This window comes from Hyperoodon ampullatus, assembly GCF_949752795.1.
Source record: "Hyperoodon ampullatus genome assembly, chromosome: 2".
Lineage (NCBI taxonomy): Eukaryota > Metazoa > Chordata > Mammalia > Artiodactyla > Ziphiidae > Hyperoodon > Hyperoodon ampullatus.
The window spans coordinates 4344499-4361764 of NC_136915.1; the positions used below are offsets into that span (position 1 = coordinate 4344499).

Genomic DNA, 17266 nt, shown 5'->3' on the forward strand with positions numbered 1-17266 from the left:
ACCAGGAGAGTTGTGGGTGCTTGGCAAGGGCCCCGCGTGCAAGACCTCTTGGGGAGGTGGCCACAACCCACTCCACAGTGAGTCCAAGCTATGACCTGAAGGTGATGGATGGCATGAGGAAAGCTGGAAAAATATGCAGCACATTTCTCCTCGCCCTGCCGACCTAGTGAATTGCCAGCAAGCCCCAAACCAAAGCTCCTCTTCAGTCATGCCTGGGAGAGAACAGATCTGTCCAGCCTCCCAGAAAAAGTGCAGGGCGCTGGGAATCCCATCTCCTGGATCACTTTTAAACCACGTTAGGAGAGGTGTTGATTCTGCCCCGGGCAGGTGGCCTGCGAGGACCAAGGCAAGGGCAGCAGGGAAGCGGACGAAGAAAGCTTCCTCCTGGCCTGAAGCTGTACTTCACCTCCTGGGCAGGTAGCTGAGGGAACCTCAACCACTGAGGCTTTAGCAGGCCTGCATTTTCCCTGGCAAGGTTGCCTTCCTCTTTCCAGACCTCCTGTCTTCCTGAATGTTAACCATAAAAAGACCCTAAGCGCCACCAAACTGCCCACCCCAGTCCCCAGCCCTGCCCCCAACCCCTCCCACATGGTGGAATGAGTTCAGGACACTTCCACAGGTCCCCTGTCCCACTTCACAGAAAACTGTGACCTACAGCATTTCCCATCACCAGAGAGCCCACCACACACGCACCATTAACCTTGGCTCCAGTTCCCAAGGTGAGGTTAAGTCAGACATCATTCAACCAAGAACAGTTCCAACTGCTTAATTTGGCAAATTAGAGTCAAGATGTTCATCACTCATAATCCTCTCCCCGTCCTTGTTCTTGGCGATGGCTGCAGCTAGGTAACATTACTTAATGACCAAAAGCAAAGCAAAGCAGAAACTGGAAGGGCAGAAACAAATGGATTTTTGCCTAGAAATCTCTAGTAGTATTTAAAGGAGAGTGTTGATTACTGTTAAACTATTAAAATATGCATTTTAATAACAATGGACCAAAAATAACTTGTTAAAAACAAGCCCCAGGGCTTCCCTGGTGGCGCAGTGCTTGGGAGTCCGCCTGCCAATGTGAGGGACGCGGGTTCGTGCCCTGGTCCGGGAGAATCCCGCGTGCCGCAGAGCGGCTGGGCCCGTGAGCCGTGGCCGCTGGGCCTGCGCGTCTGAGGCCTGTGCTCCGCAACGGGAGAGGCCGCCGCGGTGAGAGGCCCGCGTACCGCAAAAAAAAAAAAAAAAAAAAAAAAAGCCCCAAAAGGTGAAAATTCGATAAACTCTGCAGTTCCAAGAGGAAGCCTGTCATTAAGGTAACAGTTTCAAGAGACAAGATTCTCGGATTTGCTGATCACAAAGTTTGTAATTACACCTCAGTGACAATTCAAAATCAAAATATTTTAGGGCTTCCCTGGTGGCGCAGCGGTTGAGAGTCCGCCTGCCAATGCAGGGGACACGGGTTCGTGCCCCGGTCCGGGAAGATCCCACATGCCGCGGAGCGGCTAGGCCCGTGCGCCACAACTACGGAGCCTGCGCTCTAGAGCCCGCGAGCCACAACTACTGAGCCCACGTGCCACAACTACTGAAGCCCGCACGCCTAGAGCCTGTGCTCTGCAACAGTAGAAGCCACCACAATGAGAAGCCCCCGCACCGCAACAAAGAGTAGCTCCCGTTCGACTCAACTAGACAAAGCCCGCACGCAGCGACAAAGACCCAACACAGCCAAAAGTAAATAAATAAAATCAAAATATTTTAGGACGGACCTAGAGATTGTCATACTCAGGGAAGTCAGTCAGTCAGGCAGACAAATATCATATGATATCTCTTATATGTGGAATCTAAAAAAATGGTACAAATGAACTTTACAAAACAGAAATAAAGTCACAGATGTAGAACACAAACTTATGATTACCAAGAGGGAAGGGGGGGATAAATTGGGAGACTGGGATTGACACACGACTGTATATAAAATAGATGACTAATAAGGCCCTACTGTAGAGCACAGGGAACTCTACTCAACACTCTGTAATGACCCATATGGGAAAAGAATCTAAAAAAGTGGATACATGTATAGGTATAACTGAATCACTTGGCTGTACGGCAGAAACACAACATTGTAAATAAACTATACTCCAATAAAAATTCATTTAAAAAATCAAACTATTTTTTAAAATATATTGAGTCTGTCCAAGGTTACCAAGCAGAGGCCTGTCCCCTTGGTACTGCCAAATCTGTAGTTGTCTCTTGTCAGGGAACCACCTCCTAGGGATGTGCCCCCCTCACAGGAAGGGGCCCGCACAGGGCCCTGCTTACAGCCTTGTGAAGTTTGGGGGTAAGTCAGCAGAAGGGCCAGGCAGCAAGAGGAAGGAGAGCAAGCTTCCAGGCTCCCCTGAGCGTGTCAGTGATGGACCAGGGGACCATTATCACCTTACTGGGGTCCTGCTCACCTTCCAAGAAACCGAGACCCCTAAAAAGGCTGAGGCCTAAATACCCCAAAACATTCTGTAATGTTGACCAACTGTCTTAAAATATACTTGATGGGATCCAACTCTCCCACTTTCCCCCGAACACCTCTGTGCTAGGCACCCCTTACCAGCCAGCACTGGTCTATTTCAACACGTGGCTCGTCCCAAAATGCTAGGAGGATGACCCTACTCAGAAAAGCACACCTTCACCACTGAAAAAGCCACAGAAGGGGGTAGTGGGCGCTTTTGAAAGGAAAACAAAATTAAACCTCAGATGAGATGGTGGTCACCCAGCCAAGGGTGAAGCCGTGCTGGATTTGGAGTCAGCTGAGAACAAGGCTGCACCAAGTTCCTATTTCACTACCTTTATGCACTTAAATCTCAGCTTGAAACACTCCAAGACCCAGTCTCTTCCTATGCCTTAATCAGGCAGGTGAAATGGGTCTAAACTGTGGCTCGGGCACAGCTGGGATAACGGGTGCCATGTAATTCAAGTTCACATCACGTACCCATCAGAAAGTCATGTGTTTGCAAAGTTATTCTCCGGCTCTGGGTCTGAAGAAATTCTACATGGAGAGTTCGGTTATAAGTCAACTCCAGAACCTGAGGCACCGCGGCATAACTAGGGTGAAGAAAGTGGGAATAAAAGACACATGTTCTTCTCAAACTTAATGAAGTCCAAGGTCATTGTTGGTATAGCAATTCATCAGTGAGGACAAACAACCAATTTATTGTTGCTAAACAGATTAACATGCCAGTCCTTTAAAAAAAAAAAAAAAAAAGCCTTGTACAATAATAGTAGCCATGCGTTAGCCACTTTAATATAAATGTGATCAAAAGTCAAAATACAAGAGTTCAAAAGGCATAGAAAAACCAAAAAGTTTCAATTTTATTACAAGTTTTAAATTCTGGGAATAGTTTAAAAAAAGAAATTTATATGCTAATTTCAGCCCAGGGCTAATTTTTTTACAACCAAACTAAGAATTACTACAAGGGAACATCAATGCAACAAACAAGTAAAATTTGCAAACCCAAGTCACAAACTTGCTAACAAAGTTAATAATCATGGTAACGGACAGCACCAAAGAGCAACTGATGCCTCAGTTAAATTTGAAACAATGCCTTCTCTAGGGCAGAGAAACATGCAAACAATTCTGCCTCAAGAAATTTGCATAGAAATAGAAAATGCTAGAGCCTTTACCACAAATGAAATTACAAAGCCTCAACATGTTAAATTCAACCCAAGGAACACCAAATGCTAAATTGGAGCCAAGGTATGACTCAAAACATTTAATTTCCAGCTATGCAACTAGCAAGATCACAAGAATTTCAGGTGTGGAAAGGCACCCTAGGCAAGCTCTTGAAAGACATGAATTTGATACAACATAATCTTAAAACAATGCAGACATTCCTGTAAAATTTAAATTTTAGAGGGCACCATAAGGCATCAGGGTCTCTTCTCAGAGTCACTCTTGATATTCTGTCAGCAACAATCACATCTTTATGATCTCATCAATGACCTTTCACAGATCTCTAGCCTCTACACATACAGCAGAACCCCTAATATCGTGGGAAGCCCTTTCAGTTTGGCCCTGCTTTTAACGTGTTTGTAGAATGACTTTTAAGCCCAGCTGTGGCCTAAATGGTGTGAAAGGGACTACTCCCTGGGCATCTCAACACTTCTCTTCACCCTGAGCTGTCTCCCAGGCCCCTCTCTTCCACACCTGCCCCTGTGGTCAGACTCCAGAACTCTGGGATTCTGATCCAGACCCCAGGGAACCTCACCGGCACCCACCTTCGGAAGCTCCACTATTCCTCATCTCCAGCTCCCCCTGGTGGGGTTCAAAGTGACAGTCTGGTGCAAAGACTTGTAGAAACAATGATTATTTACAAATTCGTATTTTTGTAGACCTTTCCTTAATTGAACACCTGTGACTTTTACAGTCGCTCTCCAGACCCTTTCCCGGGGTGTAGTAGAATATGCGAAGCAAAAGGACATTTTATTTCTAAAGGAAGAAAAAGGATGAACATACATAGTAACTGTGTCCATCAAGAGTAATTTGTAATCAGAAAATGAAAAGACAAATGCCCCAGAAGCCCGCGTCTTATCGGCACTGCCACTTTCCCAAAAACAGAACCTCAGAAACAAGTCACTGGATCTGCTTTCAGTGAATCAGGAGTTCCCACATTTGTATTCCTCCATCTTTGAGAAAAGTACCAGATGAAACTGACCCACCCCTTTTTGTGTAAAATAGTAACTAACTGAACTCACATCTCCACGCCCTCATCCACCTGTTCAATGTCTAACAGTAGTCAGTTCCCTTGAAGGAGACTTATACTTGGTATTTCTACCAAAAGAATTGAAATTTTCAAACAGAAAAAAAGTTTAATTACAAGTGAGTGGCAGCCCAAGTGAAGCCCTTTTACTATGATTTCCAATTTTCTGTTCAATCCACACTGCAGAGATACAAGGAAAGCCACCATTTTGTTTCCTAAATTTTATTTAAGAATTCATACAAAATACTCCAGATAACTGAGTTTCAATCCTCATCTTCCTCCTCTTCTTCATCTTGATTAATCTGGAAGTAACGTAATTCATAACTTTCTTTGCTGTTAGCAACTACGCGTAACCAATCACGGAGATTATTCTTCTTCAAATATTTTTTGGTGAGATATTTCAAATACCTGCAGAGAAAGAACACTTCAGAACTGCACCAGATACAAGGCCTTCTTACATTCTGAAACACTGTTAACTTTTATGAAACCCCTGCATTCAAAGTCGTAAGAATTCAAGGTGTTTCCCCATGGTTCAAAAATGGCAAAGATAGGCAAATATTATACCCAGCCAACGCTCTAACGAGAATAAACATCAATCACATTTCATCTAACCTGGACATAAAAATGAGAACAGATTAAGATGGGACTGCTGTCCATGAAGCAATAGCCCTCACCTATAAAATGGTTTTTAGCGACCACTAGGGAAAGAGATCAAGGTAGTAATTTGGCAATTAAGCACACAGTCTCAGTACCTTTTACTAAGAAACCGCTGGATTTCCAAAGAGCTGCAAGTACTTCACCTCACTGACTGAAACCTGCCACTGAGGTTGCTGGGTTACTGGGACCGGGTCTGAGGGCCGAGTCACACACACGCTCACTCCTGCTGCGTGACGCTCACCTCCCAATGCCCCCCACCTCGGCAACCGCCCTGACTGCGACTCTGCAGTGGGAGCACTTGGCCTCTCTAGTCCATCCACCCAGCGGCTGCCTCAGCCTGAGCGAGCTCAGCAGCCAACCCTGCACAGCGCTGTCAGCAAACTCTGTTCACCTAAAGGCAGCGATGCCTCTTGTGCTCAAAAGAAAGCCTGCAATCCTGTTTCTTCTCTCAGCTGTCTGCTTATGAGGCCCTGAGGTTTATCTATTCTGGCATCTTCCCAAAGCCATAAAGAGGAATAGAACGCCCAGCAAACCCACCACTGGGCAAATTCACCTTTCCAGACCTCAGACGCGCCCTCTGTAAAACAGGACTCATGCTACTTAGCCTCTCTTCAGACTGGTACAAGGACCAAATGAGATGCACGGGCAAACTGTGGCACTTTAGCCAGGACCCAAATATTAACAAATCAACAAACTCAACACCTCCAAGAAATGAACACTGTTCAACTGTCTTACTTACGCCAACAAAGCAATCTTCACAAAGGTGTGAAGATCTCAGTTCAATTCTACCCACTTTTCCCTACATAAAAATAAATCAGTTTGTTAGATTCATCTAAAAAGTATTCTTTTTCTTCCATTTATTATTTCTACTATATTGTATTCAGGTGAGGTGGTTAATTCAAAAGTTTAGGTGGCGCTTCCCTGGTGGCGCAGTGGTTGAGAGTCCGCCTGCCGATGCAGGGGACGCGGGTTCGTGCCCCGATCCGGGAGGATCCCACATGCTGCGGAGCGTCTGGGTCCGTGAGCCATGGCCGCTGAGCCTGCGCGTCCGGAGCCTGTGCTCCGCAACGGGAGAGGCCACAACAGTGAGGGGCCCGCGTAAAAGCAAAAAAAAAAAAAAAAAAAAAAAAAAAAAAAGTTTAGGTGGTCTGAGTATCTTCCTAATGGAATGCTGGGGGAAGACAGGTTAAAAGCGCTTCCCTGCGAGCTCTGCAGAAGCCCCATGGGGGTGTTAAGCGCACCCTGCAGGCCCTCCAGTGGCCCCACCTCTCACTGTATCAAACTGCCTTCTGCACAAATGAAATAACGCAGTCAGGCAGAACACGAGTAGTTCACTTAGCTTTAAAGTCATCTCTTGACTGTTTTAGTTAAAAATGGAAGCAAAGGGGAATTCCCTGGCGGTCCAGTGGTTAGGACTCGGCGCTTTCACTGCCAAAGGTGCTGGTTCAATCCCTGGTCAGGGAACTAAGATCCCGCAAGCCGCACAGCACGGCCAATAAATATTGATTAGTTCATTAAACCCTATTCTTTAAATAAGTAAATAAAAATAAAAGCAAAGGCTTAACTATAACCAACTTGTCCTAGCACTTCAAACTTCCCACTGTTTGATTCAGTTTGATTAAACGCTCCTAAGAATTATACGCCAGGCTCTGGGCTAGGAGCTAGGTATAAACACATCCAATTCCTTAGTGACCTGTAACGTGTTTTTAACCTCATTCTCAAAACAAAAGACATAAATACAGCAGGGCAAGTGAACTGATGTCTCCAACTTAAAAAATTGGCCCACAGGAATTAACAAAGTGGCTTCAGTCTAAACTGAGATTTCAGATCCCTCACCTAATTACAGCAGCATTTACAGGGGCGGTGGTGGGGGGGAACAACCAACCATAAAATTAAACATGAAAGCTCTTCAACGTCATCTAGAGGCAAAGGAAGCAATATCTTCACTTTTAAGAACATAGTCTAAGCAAGTCCGAGCATCTTTACTGCTTGAAATACTTTAGCCTGTGAAAAACAAAACTGTAAAAAACTACTAAGAGTTGAATACTTTTAACGACCATAACATTCATCCATTCATTCACCACCTCCTTACACCGGACACTGCTCCAGAGGTTAACAGAGGTAACCACAGAGCAGATTACTCAAGGTGGAGTCACATTCCTGGCCAAGGTGGGGGTGGGAATCTTAGTGCTAGGATGCAGGCAAGAAACGCCCATCTCTTTCCCATACCTTTTGGAAAAAGGCACCTCGGAAGTTACAGTGATCTTGCTTTTGCTTCTTTCAATTGTTACAACACCTCCTCCGAGATTCCCAGCTTTTCCATTCACTTTGATTCTTTCCTGAAGAAACTGCTCCTGTAGAAATCATCAAATTGACCAGTTCACCCATCTCATTTTCTTTATACTCCTAACTCTAAGCAAATATAGTTCATTAAATGTTCAATCTTAAAAAAAAAGAAAATCTTTGGCAAAAGAGCTGAAATCTAGGAACAGCAATTAGAAGATGGTACTATTCAACTGTTTACGTATGTAACTGAAGACATCCTAGCATGAACATACGTGACTGCTCCGCACACGCTTAATGTGCCTCTACGCCATGGAAGGCTGACTGCTGGGTCACGGGAAAAGAGTAGTTAGGAAACCCAGGCCCAAACTTACAAGATACAGGCAACCAAAGTGACAAGCAACTTCTGGACCTAAGACATATCTTTATATGTGTGATAAGAGAAAACAGGTCTTCAATCCAGCAGAAGGAACATACAGTGACCAAAACAATTACAGATCTGCTGAAGGGCCACGTGCACCATCACCAAACAGCAGAAGGGACAGTGGCCTAGGAGTCCAGAGATGGACTCTGGGCAAATCCCCGTGGAAGCCTGGGCGGGTCATTCACTTCCACGGGTTTCAGGAGTCTCTGACCAAACAGGAGGACTCGTTTTTGGTTTTCTTGCTATTGCAATGCCATGAAGTCCCTTCAGCTCCCAACTCCTACAGTCCTCTATTTAAAAACTCCAATACACAATATGTTAACTGGCAAGTCGGGGGGTGATTAGGTCAGAAATCCTGACCTTTGCATCTCAGACTCATAAATGACTCGTGTTTTCTATCCTCAGGAGGCGTCTAGAAGGAAGACAGTCACATACACAGGTGAGTGCAGAGGGAGGAGGGAGAAGGGAACATCCCAGACACAAACTGGAAGAAGCCACAAGTTACGAGGCACAAGAGGCCACGGAGAAAAGCAAGAAGTCACTGGCTGGAGAAGGAACTAAGGAGTCAAGTGAAGGACTTCTTGCAGGACAAGGACACAAAAGGCATCTACAAAAGGGCAGTGAACTACAGGTTACCCGAATTCCACGCTTTGTAAGCAGTGGCTGTAAGCCAAACTTTTAATTTTTTTATTTGAAAATTATTCTTGTTGTAATATTTATCTTGCAATAGTTGACCTTCTGGAGACTAAAGAGAAAATGTCAATTTAGGGCTCTGCACAATATGCCTGAATTCCCCCAAGCTTGACTATTGGAGAGGAAAACAGTAAAACGCCAAAACCAAGTTGCAGAGTCAAAAATATGGCAATGAGGTTAGTTTTTCTAGACTTATGTGAAATAGAGGAATATTGGGGAATGGGGCCAACATGAGGGTAAAAAATCAGTACAGAGCAAGGCCTGAAAAAAACCAAGCTCCAATTACAAATCAGCAAACAGGGTATTTTCACATAAACACTGAAGCTCTGATGCTTAATAAACTAGAAAACTCAAGGAGATGCTGCCATCTGTCCAAGGCCCCAGAGCCAAGCATCAGGCCCAGGTCACAGGCACCCCCTTGGCCCTGAGGGTCAGGGCCCACAGCTTACACTTAAACACACCCAAGTGCAAAGGTCTGCCTGTTTCCTAGTGAATTTTAAGTAAAATCATTTTTGGAAACTGAAGAAGATGATGATGAGGTAGTTCTCTGGCACTGACGTGCTGGAGTGCATCTCCTTTACTCCTCACAACTGCTACACAGGAAAGCAAGGGTTAGAAACAGAACTCGACAAAGCTCCAGGGTCAAACAGTAGAGCCAGAACAGCAGAGTAGCCGGGGCCAGCCAGCAAACATGCTCCAGGAGGTCTTCTCAGCGACAACTCAAAGGGCTCACTACCGCCCAGGGTGGCATCAAGGGTGTAACTTACAAAATTGGCCGCATCCATGATTCCATCTTCTACAGGATGGGTACAGTCAAGAGTAAACTTCAGGACCTGCTTCTTTTTTTTGCCCCCCTTCATCACAAGCTTTTTCTAAGAAAAGTATACAAATGATAACAGAGATGAAGGCATAACCAGTCCAAAAAAAGAAAAAAAACTCAAAAAAGCAAAACTCCTAGAATCGTAAAAGTACACGCAAATACAAAAACCATGAAACTGTGCTCGCCTGCAAAGGCGCCAGGAGTGGAGGCCGGATCATACTCAAGATGCTGCTCTACAACCTGGGGTCATGCCCTCTTGAAGGGGAAATCATTCTAGCACTCCTGACCCATGTACACTTTCCAGCCTCCCCAGTTTCTATGAGCATGAAGGTCTGTTAGCTTATGAACTACAATAAAATGAACGTTTCCTCTTACTTGCCCTAAAATTTCCAAAATAAAGTTAAAGAAATACTCATTCGTTTTCTCCCAGGATTAAGACACAGGCATGCACATGTCTTGCAGACCCAAAACAATTTTAATCTGCAATAAATTCGTGTCCTAACTTTCCGGACTCGGGTCCTGATCCAGTTTAGCCGTTTTCCCTTCGTCCTGTCTCATCTACCTTCTCAGAACAGCGACCAGAACCACACATCCTAGAAGCCCATCTAACCCCAGCTGGGACAAGGGTAAAGCTAAAACTTAGGTTCTAATTATAACGTTACTGGTGACAATTTCTGGCCTTTTGACTGATTTAATCTAGCACTTTCAAACCACTAGTTTAACTACAAGGTTCCAGCCTCTTCACTCTCAGAAAAAGCCTTGTATGATTCTTCTCTGTCTACAAGTGTAACACCGTTAAGAAAAGCATTTGGACAACCTACTTACCCGCACTTGCACTTGAAAAAGCCTTTCAGAATCTAAAAAGACCTTTCCAAGAACCCATCTTACCTCTCTTCATGTCTCAAAAAACTTCACCTAAAACCTGTATTAACTGGGTCAATTTTTCAAACATTTAGCTTTCAACAAGTCACTTCCCCCCCCCCCCCACAACGTCTTCCTAGTAACAATCAAAAGGGCTGCTTCAAAAATCTAGCCCCGGAAATATACAATCAGCAAATAAAAGACCTGCCGGCAATAGTCTCCATACCTCCCACCATGGTTTTAAACCAAAAGCATACACATGCCTAGAAACCTTACAAGCCCACCCAGGCAGAAAACTGGAGGAGCCGAAAATGTGCACAAGGGCGTCCCAGCAAAGGAGGAGGGTAGGAAAACTTCCTCCCAGTAACCTGGGAGAGGAACGATCTGCAGCCAGAGTGACGCGAGGGCGCCGCGCGAGGGCCCAGTCCCAGCCTGGCTGAGACAGAATGGAACTAGGCCCTCACCCGACACCTAAAAGGGGCTGTTGAGCTGCACCCTGAAGATTTAACTTCCTCCGCAGACGCGAAAGGCTCCTCTAACCCGGGGCTCCCTCTGAAAACAGGCCGGCCACGCCACCTTCCGTGGACCTTTCCACTGGTCACCGAGGGCGCCGGGTCCCCTCCTTCCCCGCCTTCCGCCCAGGTAACCAGGCCCAGGCCTCGGCTGCCTCACGCCGGCCGGGATCCCAGGGCCGCTGACCGACCCAGGGTGCAGTCGCAGTCTCAGGCTCCCAGATCCCCGCTGGCCGCGCAGGCAGGGGCCCAAGCCCGAGCCGCGGCCTCCGAGAGCCCCGGGTCTGCCTCTCACGCCTCGGGCCGCGGCCTCCTCCGCCCACAAAGTGCGGGGCCCGGCGGCCGCCCCAGCCTGCTCCGGCCGGCCTGCTAGCCCGGCCCCGGCAGGACGCTGAAGAGATCCGTGCACCGCGAGCCAGGCAGGGGCCGGGCCGGCGAGGCCCACGTGCCTCTCCCCAGAGCCGAGGCCTCACACGGAGCCATACTAACCACTGGCGCCATCGCCGCAGCGGAGGCAGAAAAGGAGTTGGGCGAACTACGCAGACGCAAAGAGCCCGCAGCGCGCAGAGCACGCAGGGCTCAGTCCGTACCAATCGCTCTGCCACGCCCCACGGTCGCCACCATCTCGCCCTGTTCTGTACGCTCCGGGAGCGATTTCTTTTTCCTGAATGCAAAACCTGTCCTCTCACCCGTCCGGAGGATTGTAGGGGGAGGGAGGCCGGTTGGCCTGTCCCACTGCGAAGGATCGGAGCGGGGAGCCATACTAGACTAGCCCAAAGAGAAATAAAGGGGTTCGCTCTACTTTGGAAAGTCTTAGAAAGAAAAAATATATAAGGAAATTCAATAAATTACCAGCTACCGGGATGGGAGTCGAACTCACTAACTTGGGGAGGTGAGGCCTAATTTGGGGTCCTAATGCCCGAGAGCCCTTGGCTTCTTCCTACTTAAAGCGCCCAGCCGGGAAGCTGGTGCCGGGGGTGGGGGGATGGGGGGGATGTCTACCTGCGCTAGCCCTCTTTGCTGCAGTCAGGTACACTCTCCACCACCTGAAGTTCAAGCCGCCCACACTCCGATCATCACCTCCTAGCTTTCTTTCATCCCTTCTAGTTTCCCAATTCCAAACATTTTTCTGCCGGCGCTCCCCAAACTTGCATATAGACAGGAATCACTTGGGAATCCCGTAAAAACGCAGATTCCAAGTCAATGGATTTCAGTGGCCTGAGATTCTGCATTACTCAAAGCTCCCAGGAGATGCTGCTGCTGCCGGTGCACGGTCCAAAGTTGAGTGGCAAAGGTCTTCATGCCCAGACCTACAGTTTGTGGGCTGGACCACTTTGACCCACTCTCCCCCCGTCGTGTCCTTACCAGTTACAATCACTCACTTGCACACACCCTCCAGTCCCTGTGTGCCCTGTACTCACCTAGCAGAAGCCCAATCCTGGCTCACAGTGGTGGGGGAGGAAACTCCCCATGCTGTCTGGTCTAGGTTTACCCTCAGGCCTACTCTGCCAGATGACCAAGTTCCAAACCCACCCTGCTGTCTTTTTTTTTATATAAATGTATTTATTTCATTTATTTATATTTGGCCGCGTTGGGTCTTTGTTGCTGCGCACGGGCTTTCTCTAGTTGCGGCGAGCGGGGGCTACTCTTCGTTGCGGTGCACAGGCTTCTCATTGCGGTGGCTTCTCTTGTTGCAGAGCACGGGCTCTAGGCACACGGGCTTCAGTAGTTGTGGCTCGCAGGCTCTGGAGCTCAGGCTCAGTAGTTGTGGCACACGGGCAACTAAGCGGCATGCGGTCTTCTTAGTTGCAGCATGTGGACTTCTTAGTTGTGGCATGCATGTGGGATCTACTTCCCCAATCAGGGATTGAACCCAGGCCCTCTGCATTGGGAATGCAGAGTCAAGTCTTTTTTTTTTTTTTTTTTTTTTTTTTTTTTTTGCGGCACGCGGGCTTCTCACTGTTGTGACCTCTCCCGTTGCAGAGCACGGGCTCCGGACGCGCAGGCTCAGCGGCCATGGCTCACGGGCCCAGCCCCTCCGCGGCATGTGGAATCTTCCCGGACCGGGGCACGAACCCGCGTCCCCTGCATCGGCAGGCGGACTCTCAACCACTGCGCCACCAGGGAAGCCTCTAAAGTCAAGTCGTGGTACCTAGTTAACAATCCTTAGTGTGCTTCCTCCCGAGTGACATCTCTCCTAACTCTGAGCAAGCCTCGGGGCTGCCTAACAATCTTCTAAGTGACTGTTTTCACATCTCTGCTCAGAATGCCACCTCCTCGCCCCAAAACCTCCCTCTCAGCTGATGACTTCCATTGCTCTTTTTTTGAAAACATAGAAGCAATCCAAAGAGAGTTTTCAGACACACCTGCCTCCACATCTACCCATCCAGCAACAGTTTTACCCAGCTCTGCCTTTCCTCCTGTTACTGCGGAAGAAGCATCCTTGCCCCCATCTGAGGTCAACCCAACACCCAACACCCAATGCCCAACACAGGGCATTCATCTGGCATACTTCCGCCTACTTGAGGACGTCACTCCAACAGTCCTTGCCCCCCACCCCGTGAAATCATCAATGTATCCTTTCTTCTGGATTTTTTTCCATCAGCACTCAACCATTCTTTAACATCTCCCATCTTGGGACTTACTTGGTAGCGCAGTGGTTAAGAATCTGCCTGCTGGACTTCCCTGGTGGCGCGGTGGCTAAGAATCCGCCTGCCAATGCAGGGGACACGGGTTTGAGCCCTGGCCCGGGAAGATCCCACATGCCGCGGAGCAACTAAGCCCGTGCGCCACAACTACTGAGCCTGTGCTCTAGAGTCCGCGAGCCACAACTACTGAAGCCCGCGCGCCTAGAGCCTGTGCTCCAGAACAAGAGAAGCCACCGCAATGAGAAGCCCGCGCACCACAGTGAAGAGGAGTCCCCGCTCACCACAACTAGAGAAAGCCTGCGTGCAGCAACGAAGACCCAACGCGGCCAAAAATAAGTAAATAAATTTATAAAAAAAAAAAAAAAAAAAAAGAATCTGCCTGCTAATGCAGGGGACACAGGTTCGATCCCTGGTCTGGGAAGATCCCACATGCTGTGGAGCAACTAAGCCCGTGCGCCACAACTACTGAGCCTGCGTGCTGCAACTACTGAAGCCCACAACCCTAGAGCCCGTGCTCCGCAACAAGAGAAGACACCGCAATGAGAAGCCCGCGCACCGCAACAAAGAGTAGCCCCCGCTCACCGCAACTAGAGAAAGCTCGTGCAAGCAACGTTGACTCAATGCAGCCAAAAATTAAAAAATAAAATAAAGATAAAATCCCCCATCTTAAAACAGAAAAAGCAATCTCTCAACCCCCAACATTCCCAGTCACTTACCACCCCTTTTGTCTCCTCTCTACTATGGACTGAATGTTTGTGTCCCCCCACATTCATAGTTCAAACCTTAGTCTCCAAAGTGATGGTATTTGGAGGTGAGTCCTTTTGGAAGTAATTAGATTTATTAGCGATCGTGAGGGTGGGGCTCCATGATGGGACTGGTGCCTTTCTAAGGGAAAGAAGACACATGAGATCTCTCTTGCCACGTGAGCCACAGGGAGAAAGCAGCCGACAACAAGCCGGGAAGAAGGCCCTCCCCAGGAGCCAGAGCTGTTTGCACCTGCTCTTAGGCTTCCAGCCTCCAGAAATGTGAGAAGTTTCTGTTGTTTAAGCCGCCCAGCCTGTGATATTTTTGTTGCAGCAGCCTGAACTAAGACAACCTCTTTAACCAATTTTCTTGGAAGTTTCCTCTGTGTGCTGTCTGCAATTTCTCTCCCCCCATTTCCTGTTGAACCCACTCTGGTGAGGCTTTTGCCCCCCGCCTCCTCAGCCACTAGGACAGCTCTCATCAAGGTCACTGGTGATGTCCCCCTGCTAAGCACTGGGGGCGGGTCCTGGTCCTCCTCTTCCTGCTTCTGTAGCATCTGACACCACAGGTCACTCCCTCCTCCTTTCTGACCCGTCTTCCCTGGGCCCCCAGGACCTCGGGCTCTCCTGGTTCTCCTCCCACCTCACTGGCTGCTCCTTCTCCGTGTCCTCGCTTCTCCCTCCTCCTCCGCGGACTTGAAGAGCCACAGGGCACAGAGCTCCTCTCATCTTCATCTGCACTTGACCTTTGGCATGCCCCAGACTCATATCCTTAAATACAGCTCCCCAGGTCTGTGTGTGCAGCCTCCATCCTGAACTCTTGACTTCTCTAGACCGGAGGGTCAAGGTGACCACCCTCACCCCCATGAAACCACTCTCACCTCTCCACCCTTACCCCACTCTCCATCCCCAGCCTCACCCCCCTAGCCTGTGTCCCTTCATCTCCGCCCACATTGGTCTTCCTTTCCTTCCTAGCCTGTGTCCCTTCATCTCCGCCCACATTGGTCTTCCTTTCCTTCCTCTAAATTTATTCCAACTTCTGGGACCTTGTACTTGCTGTTGGCTCTGCTTTTTTTTTTTTTTTTTTTAAGATTTTTTTAAAGTCTTTATTAAATTTGTTACAATATTGCTTCTGTTTTATGTATTTTGGTTTTTTAGCCTGGAGGCATGTGGGATCTTAGCTCCCCGACCAGGGATCAAACCCTCACCCCCTGCATTGGAAGGCGAAGTCTTAACCACTGGACCGCCAGAGAATTCCTGCCTCAGCTTTGAACTCTTCCTGGCTTTTCTTGTGTCTGATTTTTTCTCATCCTCCAGGGGCTCTGCCCACGGTTATCTAGTGTGTCCTCAGCTCCACCCCCTCCCAGCTGCCCTCCATCACATCATCGTGATTCTTTCCTTCAGAGCATTTAACACAATCTGTCATTATTGTACTTGTTTATTTGTCTACTTGGTTAACCTTGCCTGGTGGGTTAGGTGCCCTTCTTGTGTATGGCGCATGGCAGATGCTCAGTATATACTACTCAAATAGTAACATTGTCAGGATTAGATGACATAATACAAGTAAAAGAGCTCTGAATAGTATTTTGACCCATAAACACTGACCACTGTTTTTATGACTTGAAGCACAAATGGAACCAGGGCTAGGGAGGACCCTTAAAAGAATAGGTAGTTCCTGCCTAGAATTCACTTCCTTTCTTCCCCCCGGCAAACTTCTACTCATCCTTCAAAACCCAACTGGAGGAGGCTTCCCTGGCGGCGCAGTGGTTAAGAATCTGCCTGCCAATGCAAGGGACACAGGTTCGATCCCTGGTCCGGGAAGATCCCACATGCCGCGGAGCAACTAAGCCCGTGTGCCACAACTACTGAGCCTGAACTCTAGAGCCCGCATGCCACAACTACTGAAGCCCGGGCGCCTAAAGCCTGTGCTCCGCAACAAGAGAAGCCACCACAATGAGAAGCCCATGCACTGCAACGAAGAGAAGCCCCTGCTCGCCGCAACTAGAGAAAGCCCGCATGCAGCAACGAAGACCCAACGCAGCCAAAAATAAATAAATAAATAAATAATTTTAAAAAATCAGCTGGAATATTATCTCCTAGTTTTTTCTAGTTAGTAAGATTGTTTTTTATAACTTTTTTTTTAATTTATCTATTTTACTTTTGGCTCCGTTGCGTTTTGTTGCTGCATGCGGGCTTTCTCTAGTTGCTACGAGCGGGGGCTACTCTTCATTGTGGTGCACGGGCTTCTCATTGCAGTGGCTTCTCTTGTTGCGGACCATGGGCTCTAGGGCTCGCGGGCTGCAGTTGCTGTGGTTCGCGGGCTCAGTAGTTGTGGCTCGCAGGCTCAGTAGTTGTGGCTCGTGGTCTCTAGAGTGCAGGCTCAGTAGTTGTGGCCCACGGGCTTTGTTGCTCTGCGGCATGTGGGATCTTCCTGGACCAGGGATCGAACCCATGTGCCCTGCATTGGCAGACAGATTCTTAACCACTGTGGCACCAGGGAAGTCCCTGATTAGTAAGATTTTATTGCGCACCTTCTATGGGTCAGGCTGTGGGCCTGACTCTGATTTCAAGAGGGACTGCTACAGGGGCCGCTTTCCCGGAGCTCAGGGTGACATGTGCAGAGAAGGCGGACACGCTGGAGAAAATGACACTGGGTGAAACAAGCACTTGCCAGGCTAAGAAGGGCAGAGGGGGCCCAGCCGGAAAGGCTCAGAGCTTCCTCTATCACTCTCCCACCCAAACCTACCTTGGGAACTCGCTGATGATGGGCGTGGGGCCTTAATCAGTTTGGAAGCTTAGGATGTGCGTTTCACCTCACTGAAGTCTCACCTCATCACCGGGCGGCTGCCCTGTTCTATCCCAGCTCTGAGGCTCTGAGAGGTCAGAAACTTGGCC

The 17266-nt window shown here is 48.3% G+C and overlaps 1 protein-coding gene across 1 annotated transcript; it reads right to left on the reverse strand.

Moving 5' to 3' along the window:
• Window positions 1-4936: 4936 nt before the first annotated feature.
• RPL22 (ribosomal protein L22) lies at window positions 4937-11519 on the reverse strand. The gene is made up of 4 exons (XM_079728429.1): window positions 11470-11519; window positions 9555-9659; window positions 7617-7741; window positions 4937-5138 (listed from the first exon to the last, which is right to left on the reverse strand). Exons 1-4 carry the CDS (start codon window positions 11479-11481, stop codon window positions 4994-4996), a joined length of 387 nt encoding a protein of 128 aa, XP_079584555.1. The 5' UTR covers window positions 11482-11519; the 3' UTR covers window positions 4937-4993.
• Window positions 11520-17266: the final 5747 nt, after the last annotated feature.